Source organism: Lotus japonicus, chromosome 6, assembly GCF_012489685.1.
Source record: "Lotus japonicus ecotype B-129 chromosome 6, LjGifu_v1.2".
NCBI lineage: Eukaryota > Viridiplantae > Streptophyta > Magnoliopsida > Fabales > Fabaceae > Lotus > Lotus japonicus.
In genome coordinates this window covers 67,219,333-67,236,392 of record NC_080046.1, presented here as the reverse complement: position 1 = coordinate 67,236,392, position 17,060 = coordinate 67,219,333, and the positions used below count along the sequence as shown (strand labels likewise).

Below are 17,060 nucleotides of genomic sequence, written 5' to 3'. Positions count from 1 at the left end.
CCAAACTCAGTTCCTTGTCAATTAGATAAGTAAAACTTTAGCATTCAGAATCATTTTAAAAAAAACAGTAGAATACTTCTTTTCGGGAACATCAAAATGAAAGAACATGGACCAACAAAAGTTTTCAGTGCCATTACAGATTTGATTATCCTAATAAAACAAAATAAACAACAGAAATTAAAATGTTTCTCTTGCTATATTTCAACATATTATAGACAGAAAATGCTTTTGTATAAGCATTTACCTGACCAAGGTGGTCTATTAAAGAGGAACAGAGTTCCTACAAAAAGAGGAAGGTATTGGAAACTATTATTTGGTCACTGAATTGAAAATAGATGGAATACAATTACAATGGCTTCATTAAATGAACCAAACTCAGTTCCTTGTCAATTAGGTAAGTAAAACTTTAACATTCAGAATCATTTAAAAAAAAACAGTAGAATACTTCTTTTTGGGAACTTCAAAATGAAAGAACATGGACCAACAAAAGTTTTCAGTGTCATTACAGATTTGATTACCCTAATAAAACAAAATAAACAACAAATTAAAATGTTTCTCTTGCTATATTTCAACATATTATAGACAGAAAATGTTTTTGTATAAGCATTTACCTGACCAAGGTGGTCTATTAAAGAGGAACAGAGTTCCTACAAAAAGAGGAAGGTATTAGAAACTATTATTTGGTCACTAAATTGAAAACAGATGGAAAACAATTACAGTGGCTTCATTAAATGAACCAAACTCAGTTCCTTGTCAATTAGATAAGTAAAACTTTAACATTCATAATCATTTTTAAAAAAACAGTAGAATACTTCTTTTCGGGAACATCAAAATGAAAGAACATGGACCAACAAAAGTTTTCAGTGCCATTACAGATTTGATTATCCTAATAAAACAAAATAATTAACAGAAATTAAAATGTTATCCTAATCTTGATCACGAACCACCTCCTCATTGCCAGCCAACCCCCTCTGCCTCTACATCTTCAGTCCCAGCTAACCCCCCTCGGCCTCTCCATCTTCAGTCCCAGCCAACCCCCGCTGCCACGACCACTTTCTTCAATTTTCGTACTTAATTTGAACCTTTCTTTGTACAAACGCAGTTCTTGAGGAAGATATGCAGAATTTAAGCGATTGAGTGAATATATGAATGATTATATTATAACTGTGTGTGTTTGAGTCTTGATGTGTCAAGTTAGTTATTAAGGGGAAACAAGCACTTAAATGGTTAGTTATTTACAAATTTGAATTATTATATTGCTTTTATAGAATAATTAGCTTCTACCGTAGAAAGGTTGAAGCTGTTCTAAGATCTGCTCAGAGTCTAGTCAAATCATGTTGGCAACATGACTTGAAGGCTTGAGATCTCAAGATAGCAATGAGAATAGATCTTGTTGAGCCTCAAGAGATTCTGTGCAGTGTTATACTTCCTACCATGAAGAAACTTAGCAGGGCATCCGCATAAATGTTCTCTCTTTAGATCAACTACCTAGGAAGCATAGATTTACTTAAATAGCTGGGAATAGGTAGTATAAGAGTTCAGGTCATTGGAAAGCTATCTTGTAAAAAGGTTCCATTTTTCACACTCATTTGTTTTTTCCTTACTGTGTTGCTGTAAAACAAGGCACAAATAAAAACTCCTGTATATAAAGGAAAATGTTAAGTTGGTCTGAACGTTAGTGCCAGTGTTGTTTTTGCAAGTTGAAGTGATGTTGTGTTGCTTTTTCTATTTCTTCCTCCTCAGTCAAGTCTCTGTCTACCTCCTGATTTTACATCTTGTATGATTTAATGTCTTATGTTATCATATGTTGGATTCCCGTAGATAATTTACCATTTCGGTATGTTTAAAACAGGACAATGAGTGAGAGCGCCGAGCCCTTCTAAGGGATATGCAAGTCCAAGATCTAGTTTTTTTTTCTTCCTTGAATTTGATTTTCAGATCATGCATTTACTTTTTTCAGTTTATGTGTAATTTTTGCTCTTTTCAGTAAAAGTTAGTTATTAGAATACATCATCAGGGACCGGTGTAATATAGCAACCACAGTGGAAGTGTGTTCATGTTGATTTTAGTCAGTTAGATTGATTGATGGTTAAAGGAAATTATAATTAGCTAATTTTGGAGGGATAGCCAGCTTTGTCACCATGTATATAAGCTATTCCTTCATTGATTAATCAGAATTCACTCTTCACTTCATGGATAACTAGATACTTATCAGATCATTTTGCTTTAAGTGGTATGTCTATAAAAAGATATTTGTGTTTTGTGGAATGATTTGAAAGAAAGGTTATGAAAAGGGGAGTCACTTTAGAATTTTTATTATTTTGTAGGAGTCCCAGTCAAGCAGGCTAGTGGACAGGAGCATATCCTCTTATTAAACTTGTTGAAGATCTTATGGGAAGAACTTCAATATTAGGCCTATACATTCTTCTACTTATACAAGTCCGTGAAATGGCACGCAATACAAGGACTCAAAATACCTCACTGGCTTCTTGAATTCAATTATGTAGTATAGATCCCCCAAAATTCACTGATGAAGCCACTCTAAAACCAACATCTTCTTATTGATACTCTATCAAGAATGTCAAATTACTGATAGCACACTATTTAAACTTGCAATCACATGTGACATGTTGAAGCATGAAAGCACAACGACGACGAAGAGTGTGACGGCGATAGAGAGCGCAACTACGATAAATGCATACGGAAGGAGAGCGTGACGTAGAAGATTTAACAACCTTCAAGTTTGCTAACCTCCGCCTTCAAATTGTGCGGTTGAGAGAGGTTTGCGAGGAATTAAATAACTAAAACTAAATCCGTCACTATAGTTTGCGAGGAGTCACAACAGATGTCCCACTTGTTCACATTTGGAACCAATAACAATAGAGCGAAGTGTCACAAAATATGACGTGGCCATCGTTCTTCCCTTCTCAATTTTATTTTATTTTAATATTTTCCCAAAAGTCCAGACCAAAACTGTAACACACAGAGGCGGAGCAGAAGCAACTTAACCTCAACAACGTGATTGTTCGACACATCCACCACCACCGCATCACATCTCACTCTCACTCATGGTTCCAAAACCAAACCCTAACTTCGCATAGCTTAGCTTAGCTTCAATACATTCAACACAATGCGAATTAGATCTGAATATAGTGTTCTGCTCCTGCTTCTTCTTCTTCTGGGGATTATTGCTTCTTCAACCTCCGCTCCAAGCCCCAAAAATGTCCAAACCTCCCTTCGTGCTAAATGGTCCGCCACTCCTCTTCTCTTAGAAGCCGGGTGCGTCGTTAATTCTTTATCTCTCTCTCTCTCTCTCTCTCTCTCTTTGATTTTCTCATTCCTTCAATCCAAATTCATTTTCGATTTGTGAAACAGGGAATTACTATCTAAACACCAGCAGCACCTTCTCTGGGACTTCATTGAAAACTGGCTTCATGATGCTTCTCACCACGACGATGCTCAATCTCACTCTGCTAAGGACTGTGTCAACAACATTCTACACCACGCTCGCCCTCTTCTCAGAGACCCTTTGGCATCTTTGTTTGAGTTCTCTCTCATTCTCAGATCAGCTTCCCCTGCACTCGTCCTTTACCGCCAGTTGGCCCTTGACTCTCTCTCGTCTTTTCCCGATGATGAGATCGTTGAAGCCAAAAACAGCTCTGGGTTGCGTGTTGGTGTTACCCTCAATAGCCCTCGAGGTAAATGTTGCTGGCTGGATACTGGGGACCACTTGTTTTTCCATGTTTCTGAACTGCTTCAGTGGCTTCAAGCCCCTGATCAACTGTGAGTGTTACTGTCTTTTTGTTAATGCCTTTTCTTTCTCCTTTCATGTTCCCTTTTGTTTTATTTCATACTCAAAAGTTTTAACTTTTTTATTTGTCATCAGGGTGGGTGATACGTTTCAGAGACCTCAAGTATTTGAGTTTGATCATGTTCATTTTGATTCGACCACTGGGAGTCCGGTTGCTGTCCTTTATGGTGCTCTCGGCACAACTTGCTTTAAGGAGTTTCATGTTGCTCTTGTTGGAGCTGCCAAACAGGTCTTTTGATTTGATAATCTATCCCTTGTAGGCTTAAGAAAATTTTAATGTCAGTCTATCAAGCATCACACTGTACACACCTCACCTCCTAAGCTGAGATATTTTTCTAGTTGTATGCAATAGTTTTTAACTTTTTTGTGGACATGGTTATAGGTATTAGTCATGAAATTGTAAAGATTGGCCAGATGTTAACTATTGGGATTTGTAAAAAACTAGAAAAATTTCAAAAGGAACTGTTATTAAAAATGTTTAAAATGAAGGAAAACTAGGCAATCATACTACTGTATATCATTTATTTATTTATTGTCTTTTTTTAATAACAATAATTTATCAACATGGAGAGCAGATGATTATAATTACTACTTATCTTAATAACTACTCTAAGTGTTTATGGTTCCTTTGCTGTTTTTTTATTAAGAGATCCTTTTTTTGAGTCATTCCACAAATAGTCTTGTAATGGTTATATGCCTGTTTCCCTTACCAATAATATTAATATGTTGTCCAAATGTGTTTAGGGAAAAGTCAAGTATGTATTAAGACCGGTATTGCCAGCTGGATGTGAAACACATTTCGGCCATTGTGGTTCTGTTGGTGCAAGCGAGTCAGTAAACTTGGGTGGTTATGGTGTGGAACTTGCTTTAAAGAATATGGAATATAAGGCCATGGATGACAGTACAATTAAAAAAGGTTGGAATGATTGACATGCTTTAGAATGCAAACTTCCCCATAAGGTTTTATAGTTTTGAATGTTGAAGAAATTTTGTTTTAGTCTCCTTTTCATTGTTTAACTTTGGTCATAATTTTGGAAGTGTCATATTATTAGAGAAACTGTACTGTATTCTTTCTTTCTTTGGGTTTATGTGAATTATCTCAACATTTGCATTGCTGTTTCATGAAAGTTCTCTTTCTCTGCGATTCATTCTGCCTTTATTTGTAATTTTGGTTCATTTGTATTGTAGGATAATATATGCTCTAATTCTTACTGTCTACTCCGCAGTTCTGGCTTTTGTTTTAAGTTTGAAAGTTACTGATTTTGGATACAGATAATTGAAAAGAAATTTACCTTATTTTAGTTAATTTTGGATTCACACATTCAGTGCTCTTTTTGATACAAAATTCATCCAAATAAAATGGTCAAAGAAATATTTTTTACCCGCTTTCTTATTAAGTGGGCATAATGTTAGCTTGGTGTTATTCCCGTATAAATACAGTTTTGGATTGCAGGTGTGACTTTGGAGGATCCCCGCACTGAAGATCTTAGCCAAGAAGTTAGAGGATTCATATTCTCTAAAATTCTGGTTTGTCAATCTCACCTACATTTGTTTGTTATCAATTATCATACACATCAGAAAGAAAACTGATATTCGTAGGCATTTTGAATCCATTCTATGTTTCAAACTAAATTAGAATGGGGTGTCTGCAGGTACCAGATTTCTGTTATGTAATATCTACTATTGTTCCCCCGCTCTTTATTCTAATTGATATGCTTTAGTGCTAATAGAGTATATGGATGTAATACTAATGTAATAGCTAGCTGGGTAGTTTAAGTAGTTGCATGACAGCTGCAAGCTGTCATTACAGTTAAGAGGTTGTAATCCCCCACAACTACTTGTTGGGTTTAGACGTTCAGTTAACCCACAGATGACCTATGTATTAGATGCTAGTATTAGGTGCTATACAGTACACTGAAGCTTTGTTTTTCAAGAAGAAATGAAGAATTTTTGGGTAAAAACATTAGAGGAAAACCTCTAGTACATTATATGCTTTCGAAGACCCAAATAAAATGAGAAAGGAAGAAATAAAGAAATAATAACATGCATTGAAACATAACCAGAACATACAGGAAAACATGACAACTACATTGAATGGAGATTGGAGAATAAATTGGATAAGGGCTTTATGCTAGTTCATTTTCACTATGAAACTATGATCCCAGCAATTCACCTAAAATTTGAGAGAATAGACTATATATCTAGAATTGATAGTTCACATATACATTCTATGAACCTAATAGGCTCTTACCATCAGTGTTATCAAAGAGCGGCTATAGCGGCACAGCGTAGGGATTTTTGGCTAATCGCGACGCCGCTATTGCCCGCTATTCCCCGCTAAATAGCGGCTGAAATAGCGGATTTTTGGCTCACCGCGATGGTCCGCGGTCGCGATTTGACAACACTGGGTACCATTCATTTCATGTCATGGCTGCTGCTTTGAATTCAAGATATCTCAATTGCAGCTTCCTCTCTAAGATCTGTTAGCTTGATGTTGCATATTTGGTGATAATGTTTCAAATGTATCCACCTTTTTGACATCAAGGGATTGACATGCATATCTAAAAATTTGTTTTAATATTTGTTAGATTTATACCTAGGAAATTATCGAGGTACAGATGAGTTTACTTGTCGGAGTTTACTTGCAGGAACGTAAACCTGAGCTAACATCCGAGATCATGGCTTTCAGGGATTATCTGTTGTCATCAACCATATCAGATACACTTGATGTTTGGGAACTAAAGGGTATTGCAACCCCTTTCCCCCCTGATAATTGAACTTGATTGTTTGTTTATATCCATTTTTTGTTGGGTTTATAGAACTGTGATTTAATATTTTTCTTTTTATGATAACAGATCTTGGACATCAAACTGTGCAGAGAATAGTCCGTGCCTCTGATCCTCTGCAATCAATGCAGGATATTAATCAAAATTTTCCTAGCATAGTGTCTTCTTTGTCTCGCATGAAGGTAAGTAATCTTTGTTACTTTTTGTTTGATGATCAGATATGACATTTCTCCAAAATAATTGTTAGTATTCTTATGGAACTGCTATGCACGACAGTTAGATGATTCTGTTCGAGATGAAATAATGGCAAACCAGCGGATGATCCCACCTGGCAAGTCTTTAATGGCTCTCAATGGTGCTTTAGTCAATGTTGAAGATATTGACCTTTATCTGTAATATTTTTTCTCCTGTTGATTTTGTTTACATTATAATGCAGAAATATTTTCTGTTCTTCATATTTCATGTATGCACTCATATTGTAGCCTGAGGTGGTTTTTGCTCTAGCATCTCCAGCATATGAAATCATTGCTATTGCACTTAATACTTATTTATTATGAATGATAAAGGTTGGACGAATTTAGATCAAGGTCTATTTATATACTTCAGTTTGTGTTTATTTAGGTTGAGCTTATTTATGGTAGCTTAGTTATCTGATTGAATTTCTCATTTAAGATAACTTGGCTATCAAGGTCAAAGGCATTTCTTATCTACAGTTATATTACCCAAAATATATGTTATTTGATTATATCTGGTCTTAATAATCCTTCAACCAATATTGTGGCTTTTCTGATACAAGCCTATATGATGGTACTGTGTTTTTTATACTAACACTGCTATTGTCCCTAGTCTTGCCTTACCAATTTGACTGCAATCACGAGCAATGAAATTTTAAAAGTTAAATCTTTTCCAACTCTCTAAAATGTCATCATAGCATATGGAGTTCATAATAGTTAATCATGTTAAGCTTGATATTCATCATGAAACTAACTACCCAAAAGTTGTAGCTATTAGGTGAAGATACATAAGTGGTTTTATATTGACATCTCTAACATGTCCCTCACGAAAGGGTCGAAGGCTTTGAAACATGGACATTATACGGGCTGATCTACCTCAGTACCTTGTATTGAAATTCAACTTTTTATTCGAAAAATGTAAGTGGAAAAGAGTGAACTCTAGATCATTTGGTCATGGAGACTTTAATAGCATATCATGAACCGACTACCCTAAAACTTAAGTTGTAGGTTGAAGACTCATGAATGGTTTTATTTTATAATGACATATTTAGCAAAATTAATTTTACATTACTTTCTTGATGACTTGTAATTGTTGATCATATAATTTTGGTTTTCTGTAGTTTGTGTGGAACTCATATGGATGTCTTAAGCTTCAAGTTAAATGAAAATTCTCAAACTTCTGATATTATATATCTTTCTTATCTTTTGTTAGGTTGATTGACATGGTTCATCAGGACCTGTTGTTGGCTGATCAGTTCTCAAAATTGAAGGTGAGTTCCAACTGATCATTTAATACCAGACTAATTTCTAGTTAACTTGTCATGCACTAATAAGATAGTTATCTGAGGCATTTTAATACATGAGAATCTACATGGTTATAAATAGTGCTAAAACTGGAAGTATATGATGTCTTCATATGTAATCAGTGATAGTTGCTTAAGAAAAGTTGGGAACAGAAAGGTGGGTGATGAGAGTTAATGCTTAATGGTATTGCTTTAGTGGATAAAGTTATCTGTTGGCACAGTTAACTCTTAACATTATTACATCTTGACATCTTTCCATTTTTCTTTTTAACATACTTCGCAAATCTGTTGTGAGAATTTGACATAGCCATTTTGCACTTGATTGATGCTTTGCTATATATCTAGACTGTAATATTGATGTTCCGAGTAATTCCAGATTCCTCATAGCACTGTGCGAAAACTGCTGTCAACTTTACCTCCATCAGAGTCCGATATGTTTCGTGTTGATTTTCGTTCTAATCATGTTCATTATCTCAATAACTTGGAAGAGGATGACAAATACAAACGGTGGAGAAGCAATCTAAATGAGGTTAACTGCTACTTATTTTTGAACTGGACCATGATATTGTTTTCAAACTATCCGTGTTGTGAATATTCATCTGAGCATAATCTATCTTTTATTTTGTTTAGATCTTGATGCCAGTCTTCCCTGGGCAGCTACGTCAAATCCGTAAAAATCTTTTCCATGCTGTTTTTGTTCTTGACCCAGCAACCACTTGTGGTCTTGAGGCAAGTTTATCCCCTCAAAAATAACATTTTCACATTTTTATTTGTATGCATTTTAAAGTGAAATCCCTCATAGCATTGCTTTTTGTTTGAAAACCTTGCAGTCCATTGATATGATCATATCATTGTATGAGAATAATGTTCCTGTGAGGTTTGGGATTGTACTGTATTCTTCAAAGTACATCATGCAGTTAGAGGACCATTCTGCCAAAGATGATGGAGACAAATTTGAGGAGGACATATCTAATATGGTAATCTTTGTCTTTTGTGGTTCAAGGATTTATGCAAACATTTTTTAGAAAATTTTACTGGCAAGTTTATAATACATTGTTTTTGTCATTTTGCTTTTTCAGATTATACGTCTCTTCAGCTATATCAAGGGGAACCATGGTATTCAGATGGCATTTGAGTTTTTGAGCAATGTATGAAGTTGTCATAAATATTAGTTATCTTCTGTTCATTGTTTCTACAACCTTGTTGACCACTGCTTTTATTTAGTTTAGATTAAATGAATATACACAAGATTAACATGACTGAAATTCAGAAGACTACATATTGTTAGAAAATTGACAGATTTCAAATTTTTGTCTTCTTGCCTGTTACTGCACTATTTTTAAAGATAATAACTAATAAAATCTAGGACTTACTACGAAAGAAGTCATGAACCTAGTTTGCAGGATAATTCAGAATCATAAGTTGTTTCACCCACCGTTAACAATGTAAACAAGTAAAGCCTCATTTTCCTTCATAAACAACACGCTATTTTGTGTGCAAGTTCCAGTTTAACAAGATTTTTGTTATATGGATATAAAGGACATGACTGTGTCATAAATAGGCTTTTGGTCGAAGCTTGTTGACATTGTTCAAGTCATCTAAAATTAGTCTAGTTTGACAGTTTGCAATTCAACTGATATTAGAGTAATGTATAATATAAGTCAGCATGCTATGCAAAGTGTGCATAGTGCGTCATACTTGTAGTTAGCATAGTGCATCATAGTGCATCATAGTGCTGTTGAGTTGCCCAGCTGTCACTTAACTGAATCAGTTAAGTACAGCTGTTGATGTAACTAACCCTATGTGATTTAGCTGTACTCTGGAAGCGCTATATATTGAGCTCAGCCTTGTAACTTCAATGATCACAGTATATAGGCTGCAAATCTGTTTATCTCTCCTTGCTTTCTCTCTCTCTGCTCTATCTCTAAACTTATCTCTAGGAATTGACAAAACATCATTATACATGTTTTGTAGGTTAACAAATTTCGCATTGAATCAGATGATCATGCAGACGATTCTCATCTTGAACTGCACCATGTTGAATCCGCATTTGTAGAAACAATATTGTGAGTATTGCTAGACGTTTGTGTTGACCATTTTGCTGCAGACATTTCTCTAATGTGGCGCTTCTCTTCTTTTTCAGTAACATTCTGTGTTTTTATTTTCCTATTATTTAAAGACATGGATTGGATATTCTCACTATTTTCTGTAGACCTAAGGTAAAATCCCCACCTCAAGAGATATTGTTAAAGCTGGAGAAGGAGCCAGAGTTGAAGGAATTGTCTCAAGAAAGCTCCAAGCTTGTATTTAAGCTTGGTTTATCTAAGATTCAATGTCCTCTGTTGATGAATGGGCTTGTTATTGATCCGACTGAGGTAATGAGTAATGACTTTTTGAATGTTTTCCTCTGCCTCATCTTACTTCCAGAATAACTTATTTTTCTTCTGAAATTCTGCTCTTTTTATTTCTTTTGGTATTGGGGTTGGAGCTGTACTTAAATTTGCAACATTTTATATGGCCTAAGAACTGTCTTCATTGCTCAATCTTGAACTTTTGCGTCTTAGGTAGCACTAACCAAATGTATTTTTCTTAAATAAGCTTCTTAATTGGCAGCGGTTGACCACTTTCAGATTACTAGATGATGTGCACCTTGCACAGTGGAGGATCAGAATCCATTTTAGTTGTGTGCTTGATGTCTTCTTTAACTAGGGTCCACTTTGCACGGTTTAGTTTAAAGTATTCAATTTCTGTTATTAGAGTAATTTGTGTCATCATGATAGTGTGTTGATAGAATAAGATTCTCTGCCACTAATATATTTGCAATTGATTTTACCAGGAGGCTCTACTAAATGCCTTGAATGAAGAGACTCAGAGAATACAAGAGCAAGTTTATTATGGACAAATAAAACCGCACACTGATGTATTGGCCAAGTTCCTATCAGAAGCTGGTATTCAACGCTATAATCCTCGGGTATAACGTGTAAAACTTTTAAGATCAGGGAAATTTGTATAATGACGTGAGACTAATCAATTTCTTATACAGATTATTTCTGATAACAAACCAAGATTCATATCTCTTTCAACGTTTATTTTTGGAGAGGCATCTATACTGAATGATATTGACTACTTGCATTCTCCTGAGAGTAAGTTGTTGTTGTTGTCATACTAGAATATAAAGGTTCACTCTTACACTCTGGATTTTGTCCACGTGGATTAATAGTTTTTGTCTGGCCCAGCAATGGATGATTTGAAGCCTGTGACACATCTTCTTGGCGTTGATATCACTTCAGCAAGTGGGATGAAATTACTTCGCCAAGGCTTAAATTATCTGGTCAGTGCTTCATTGCATGAAAGTTCTTCTTCCTTTTTAGTTTTTTAGTGTGACGCCTATCATGAGTTGGACCTACTTACATTATGTTACAGATGGAAGGGTCCACAGATGCTCGTGTAGGTCTTCTGTTTAGTGCCAATCAAAGTTCAGATTCGTTTACCCTCCTTTTCGTGAAGGCTTTTGATATCACTACATCCACATATAGGTTTGTTTGTTAATTGTTGGAGTAATTGACTTTCAATAGATTGATTGCTATATTAGTCTATAGTTTACTCATTCCTTTTTGTAGTTAATTTGCAGTTTTATATCAATTGTATGAATGCATGATTTTATGCAGCCATAAGAAGAACGTATTAGACTTCTTGGATCAGTTATGCTCCCTTTATCAGAAGAAATTCATCACTACGTCAGCTTTGGAAGTCGATACCACCCAAGCATTTATTGACAAGGTCTGTGAGCTTGCTGAGGCTAATGGGTTCCCATCCGAGGACTATAGATCTGCCCTCTCAGAATTTTCTGCTGATGAAGTGAGAAGTCAATTGATGAAGGTACTTCTGGTTGCTTTGCCATTAAATAATAACATTTTGGTGCATGCCCGATCCCTCAATGCTCTCCTTTACCTCATGTTTTCATTTGATTCTCCTACCATATTGAAATGATGCTCTGCTTTTCTTACGCTCCTTCTCTCTTTCTTCCCTTATTTGTTTTGTGAAGGTTTACACAGTTCTGGGCTCAATCTCAGAGCGAAGAGCCTTCACTCTCATTTATTTTTTTATTTAGTGACCATGGGAGTTTGTATTAATGAGCCTTCTTGTTATCAGGTGGGAAAGTTTTTGTACAGGGTACTTGGATCTGAATCTGGTGTTAATGCTGTCTTCACGAATGGAAGGGTAAGACTTTCTTAATCTCTTGGGTTTTTTCATGGTGTAATTGGTCTTCGTTTCTTAGTGTGTCAATTCCAACTTGATCAGTTTTTCATCGATGTTAGAATCTTAGTCATTCCTCCTGTGTTAACCCTTAGCTTTTATGTTTTATAGGTAACTTATCCTATTCATGAAAGCACATTTTTGAGTGCTGATCTGCATCTTCTTGAATCAATAGAGCTTAAGAAGAGGATAAAGCATATTATGGAAATTATTGAAGAAGTTAAATGGCAGGATGTTGACCCTGACATGCTGACAAGGTTTCTGAATCTTTGCTCTTTCGGTTTTGTCCTGTGGTTATTGCTTAAATTGATGTTTTGGTACATCTGTCTTATCATCTTCCCATGAGACATTAATTTTAAATATCACTTGGTATTAATATTTCCAAGTATATGTGATGAAACCATTTATTTCTCTATGCAAACTGAATTGAATCACAGGAAGGTTATCAATATCAGCATTCTGGGGACCTCATGAGTTATTGTCTTCTGCCCAATATACTAGATAATGAGTTAGACACAAACATAATGTGACTCCTAGTGTTAAGAGTGAAATGATAGTTTAGAAGGAGTGAACGTTTAACAACACTTCGATCAACTGTTTCTAGTCTGTTTGTGTACTTTGCGTCCCTAGTTGGATGTTATGCTTGAAGTTAAAACTTGCCCATTATTAGAGTACATCACATACCGTGTATTAAGTAGCTGCTGACTGTGTATACAGTCAATCTTAGAGTTAGTTATGCTAGCTGTCAAAGTTAGTTTTGCTTAGCTGTCATGCTGAGTTGTCATAACTGCATTTGTTAGAGTTTGTTAAGATTGGTTAGCTTGATTGACAAGCTAGAGTGTTCACTATATAAACTGTATTCACTCTTGTATTCAGTAACTTTGAAAATCAATGAGAATGAGATTCATAGAATAGAGTTTTCAACATGGTATCAAGAGCTCAGTACGATCCCTGAGATTTTTCTCTCATTTTTTTCTCTTCTTCTTCTTCATCACCATGGCTGATGAAGAACCTGCTCAGGAAACTGAGATTCCTGCAACTCCAGTTCCAATTTCTGTTGCTGCGAGTGCTTCTTCTCTGACTCACAAGCTTACTCTGAAGCTTGATGACACTAACTTCCTTTCATGGAAGCAACACGTTGAAGGCATTGCTCACACTCATCGATTGCAGCACTTCCTCAACAGTCCCGATATTCCACTCGCTTTCTCACCGAAGTTGATCGCATGAACGCAATTGAGAATCCTGCGTATCTTGCTTGGGAGCAGCAAGATTCTGCTCTATTCACATGGCTTCTCTCCTCGCTCTCGCCATCGGTGCTTCCTACGGTGGTCAGTTGCTCTCAGTCGTGGCAGATCTGGGAGGCGGTGCTCGATTTCTTCCAAGCGTACTCACTGGCGCAGAGCACGCAACTCAGATCTGATTTGCGATCCATAACCAAAGGATCGAAGAGCACGTCGGAATATCTCAAACGCATCAAATCGATCGTGAATGCGTTGATCACCATCGGTGATCCCGTCACCTATCGCGAGCACCTTGAAGCTGTAGGATCAAGCGCTTACCACTACGCCAAAACCAATTGGTGTTAGTGAGGGCGCAACGTTATTTCTTATAGCGTAGCAGACAGCGCCCCGTTTCGAATGCTACCTGCAGGCAGGATGCTGGCCCACCTGGACCCAACAATCCCCCCCAGCACCTGCCAGCCAAACTAGCTGCACAGCATGCCTTCCGTGGGATTCGAACACGGGACCTGGCTCTGATACCACTTGAGTATCATCGCAGTCGGCGTGCTTCCAGAATTCCTTGATCAGTTTATCATACACCGGTCCTCGAAGTCTGTTGAAGTAATTTCCCCAACCTTGAACTTGGACTTCAGGACGAAGATCATACCCATTTGTAGCAAGGTTGTCGAGGTCGAATCTCCATTCTGCCAGTACTTGAAGTTCCTCAGGAGCATAAACGCAATGAACGGCACAGCCCCGTTCTGCAATTGGAATAATCTGCTCTTGAGCTTGACCTTGATCTTGTGTCGGATTCTCATGGCCCCTTTGACCCGTTGCTAGACCAACTACCATGTGAGGGAACTGGGTTGCATCTGCAGTAGCTCTTCTGGTTTGACTCACCATTTTTGAAGCGGTTGAAGGTTTGAGGTAGAAGATGAAGGTTGAAAGATGAAGAGAGATCGAGAGAGAAAACGAGGATAAGCGGTTTTGAAATAGCAGAGAGAGAGAGAGTAAAAACCGGAAGTGAAAGAGATCGTGTGTGTATAGTGGGTTTTGACAAATAACCGTTGTTGATTCAAAAAGCAATTTAAGATCAACGGTTGAAAATTAAAGATAGATAGTAACAGTAAATACACAAATCACACACAGGAGAGAAGCACATCTACACGCAATCATAACAGACTGTCACACGGGCACAAGGAACTATGCATCAGAAATACTGACACACGTGTTGCTGTCTCAGCTTCAGAGTCAGTACCAGTGGGTACACACACTCTGATTGAGTTACCTTCTGGACTAGACATCTTCTGATCAAGAAGTATCATAGTCAGAGGTTCTGATCCATCTTCACTCTGGACAAAAGTCCATGTTCAGATTTTTCAGAATAAAATTAAATCTATCCTCTGCTAAGGGCTTTGTAAAGATATCTGCCCATTGATGGTCAGTATCAACAAACTTCAGAAGAAGTACGCCCTTCTGTACATAATCTCTAATAAAGTGATACTTTACCTCAATGTGCTTTGCCCTAGAATGCAAGATAGGATTCTTACTCAATGAGATTGCAGCAGTGTTATCACAATAGATTGAGATATTGCTTTCAAGGATCTGATAATCCTCCAGCTGATGTTTCATCCAGAGCATCTGAGTGCTGCATATTGCTGCTGAGATATATTCTGCCTCTGCAGTTGATAGTGCAATGGTTGATTGCCTCTTGCTTGCCCATGAGACTAGATTGCTTCCCAGAAATTGACAATTTCCAGAAGTACTTTTTCTCTCTGTTCTATCTCCAGCATAATCAGCATCACAGTAACCTGAAAGCTTATACTCTGATGTTTTCTTATACATCAAGCCAAGGTTAGTGGTGCCTTTCAGATACCTTAGGATCCTCTTAACAGCAGTTAAGTGGGTTTCCCTTGGATCTGATTGGAAACGAGCACATAAATGAACACTAAATAGTATGTCTGGCCTAGATGCAGTTAAGTATAGAAGTGAACCTATCATGCCACGATAGAGCTTCTGACATACTTTACCACTTTTATCTTCTTTCTCCAGAATGCATGTAGGATGCATTGGAGTCTTGGCCACTGTAGATTCCAGCATATTGAACTTCTTCAGAAGTTCTTTAGTGTACTTGCTCTGATGGATATATGTTCCTTCTGGTGTCTGATCAACTTGTATTCCCAGAAAGTACTTTAATTCTCCCATCATACTCATCTCAAATTCAGCCTGCATCATCTTAGAAAATTCTTTGCATAGAGATTGATTAGCAGAACCAAATATAATATCATCAACATAAATTTGCACAATTAAGATATCATCTTTATAAGTCTTGCAGAAAAGAGTTGTATCTACTTTACCCCTTACAAACTCATTCTCCAGAAGGAATGAGCTGAGTCTCTCATACCATGCTCTGGGAGCTTGCTTCAGACCGTAGAGTGATTTCTTCAATTTGAACACATGGTCCGGTTTCTTCTCATCTTCAAAACCTGGGGGTTGATGAACATAGACTTCCTCTGAAATATAACCATTTAGGAAGACACTCTTCACGTCCATCTGATGTAGAACTATGTTGTGATTTACTGAAAAAGAGATCAACAGTCTGATTGCCTTCAGTCTTGCTACTGGAGCAAATGTTTCAGTGTAGTCTATTCCTTCCTGCTGGCTGTAGCCTTGAGCAACTAGCCTTGCCTTGTTTCTGACTACATCTCCTTTCTCATTCAGCTTGTTTCTGAATACCCATTTTGTTCCAATTACATGGACACTCTCAGGCTTCTTCACTAAGCTCCAAACATCGTTCTTGGAGAATTGATTCAATTCTTCTTCCATGGCCAGAATCCAATGCATCCTACATGCATTCTGGAGAAAGAAGATAAAAGTGGTAAAGTATGTCAGAAGCTCTATCGTGGCATGATAGGTTCACTTCTATACTTAACTGCATCTAGGCCAGACATACTATTTAGTGTTCATTTATGTGCTCGTTTCCAATCAGATCCAAGGGAAACCCACTTAACTGCTGTTAAGAGGATCCTAAGGTATCTGAAAGGCACCACTAACCTTGGCTTGATGTATAAGAAAACATCAGAGTATAAGCTTTCAGGTTACTGTGATGCTGATTATGCTGGAGATAGAACAGAGAGAAAAAGTACTTCTGGAAATTGTCAATTTCTGGGAAGCAATCTAGTCTCATGGGCAAGCAAGAGGCAATCAACCATTGCACTATCAATTGCAGAGGCAGAATATATCTCAGCAGCAATATGCAGCACTCAGATGCTCTGGATGAAACATCAGCTGGAGGATTATCAGATCCTTGAAAGCAATATCCCAATCTATTGTGATAACACTGCTGCAATCTCATTGAGTAAGAATCCTATCTTGCATTCTAGGGCAAAGCACATTGAGGTAAAGTATCACTTTATTAGAGATTATGTACAGAAGGGCGTACTTCTTCT

The 17,060-nt window shown here is 37.0% G+C and overlaps 1 protein-coding gene across 2 annotated transcripts in view; it reads left to right on the top strand.

The window, feature by feature from the left end:
- Nucleotides 1-2,958: 2,958 nt before the first annotated feature.
- The window catches only part of LOC130723579 (UDP-glucose:glycoprotein glucosyltransferase), a 28,238-nt gene continuing 14,136 nt past the window's right edge, over nucleotides 2,959-17,060 (top strand). For both annotated transcript variants that reach the window (XM_057574686.1, XM_057574685.1), the window contains exons 1-22: nucleotides 2,959-3,279; nucleotides 3,376-3,783; nucleotides 3,887-4,040; nucleotides 4,556-4,727; nucleotides 5,265-5,338; nucleotides 6,460-6,556; nucleotides 6,667-6,779; nucleotides 6,874-6,989; nucleotides 8,044-8,101; nucleotides 8,511-8,663; nucleotides 8,765-8,863; nucleotides 8,965-9,111; nucleotides 9,214-9,282; nucleotides 10,109-10,200; nucleotides 10,347-10,509; nucleotides 10,971-11,105; nucleotides 11,178-11,277; nucleotides 11,371-11,465; nucleotides 11,558-11,670; nucleotides 11,803-12,013; nucleotides 12,287-12,355; nucleotides 12,503-12,648. In XM_057574686.1, coding sequence (XP_057430669.1) covers nucleotides 3,131-3,279; nucleotides 3,376-3,783; nucleotides 3,887-4,040; nucleotides 4,556-4,727; nucleotides 5,265-5,338; nucleotides 6,460-6,556; nucleotides 6,667-6,779; nucleotides 6,874-6,989; nucleotides 8,044-8,101; nucleotides 8,511-8,663; nucleotides 8,765-8,863; nucleotides 8,965-9,111; nucleotides 9,214-9,282; nucleotides 10,109-10,200; nucleotides 10,347-10,509; nucleotides 10,971-11,105; nucleotides 11,178-11,277; nucleotides 11,371-11,465; nucleotides 11,558-11,670; nucleotides 11,803-12,013; nucleotides 12,287-12,355; nucleotides 12,503-12,648 — 2,933 coding nt within the window. In that variant the 5' untranslated portion in view covers nucleotides 2,959-3,130. The remainder of the gene's footprint in view (nucleotides 3,280-3,375; nucleotides 3,784-3,886; nucleotides 4,041-4,555; nucleotides 4,728-5,264; nucleotides 5,339-6,459; nucleotides 6,557-6,666; nucleotides 6,780-6,873; nucleotides 6,990-8,043; nucleotides 8,102-8,510; nucleotides 8,664-8,764; nucleotides 8,864-8,964; nucleotides 9,112-9,213; nucleotides 9,283-10,108; nucleotides 10,201-10,346; nucleotides 10,510-10,970; nucleotides 11,106-11,177; nucleotides 11,278-11,370; nucleotides 11,466-11,557; nucleotides 11,671-11,802; nucleotides 12,014-12,286; nucleotides 12,356-12,502; nucleotides 12,649-17,060) is intronic.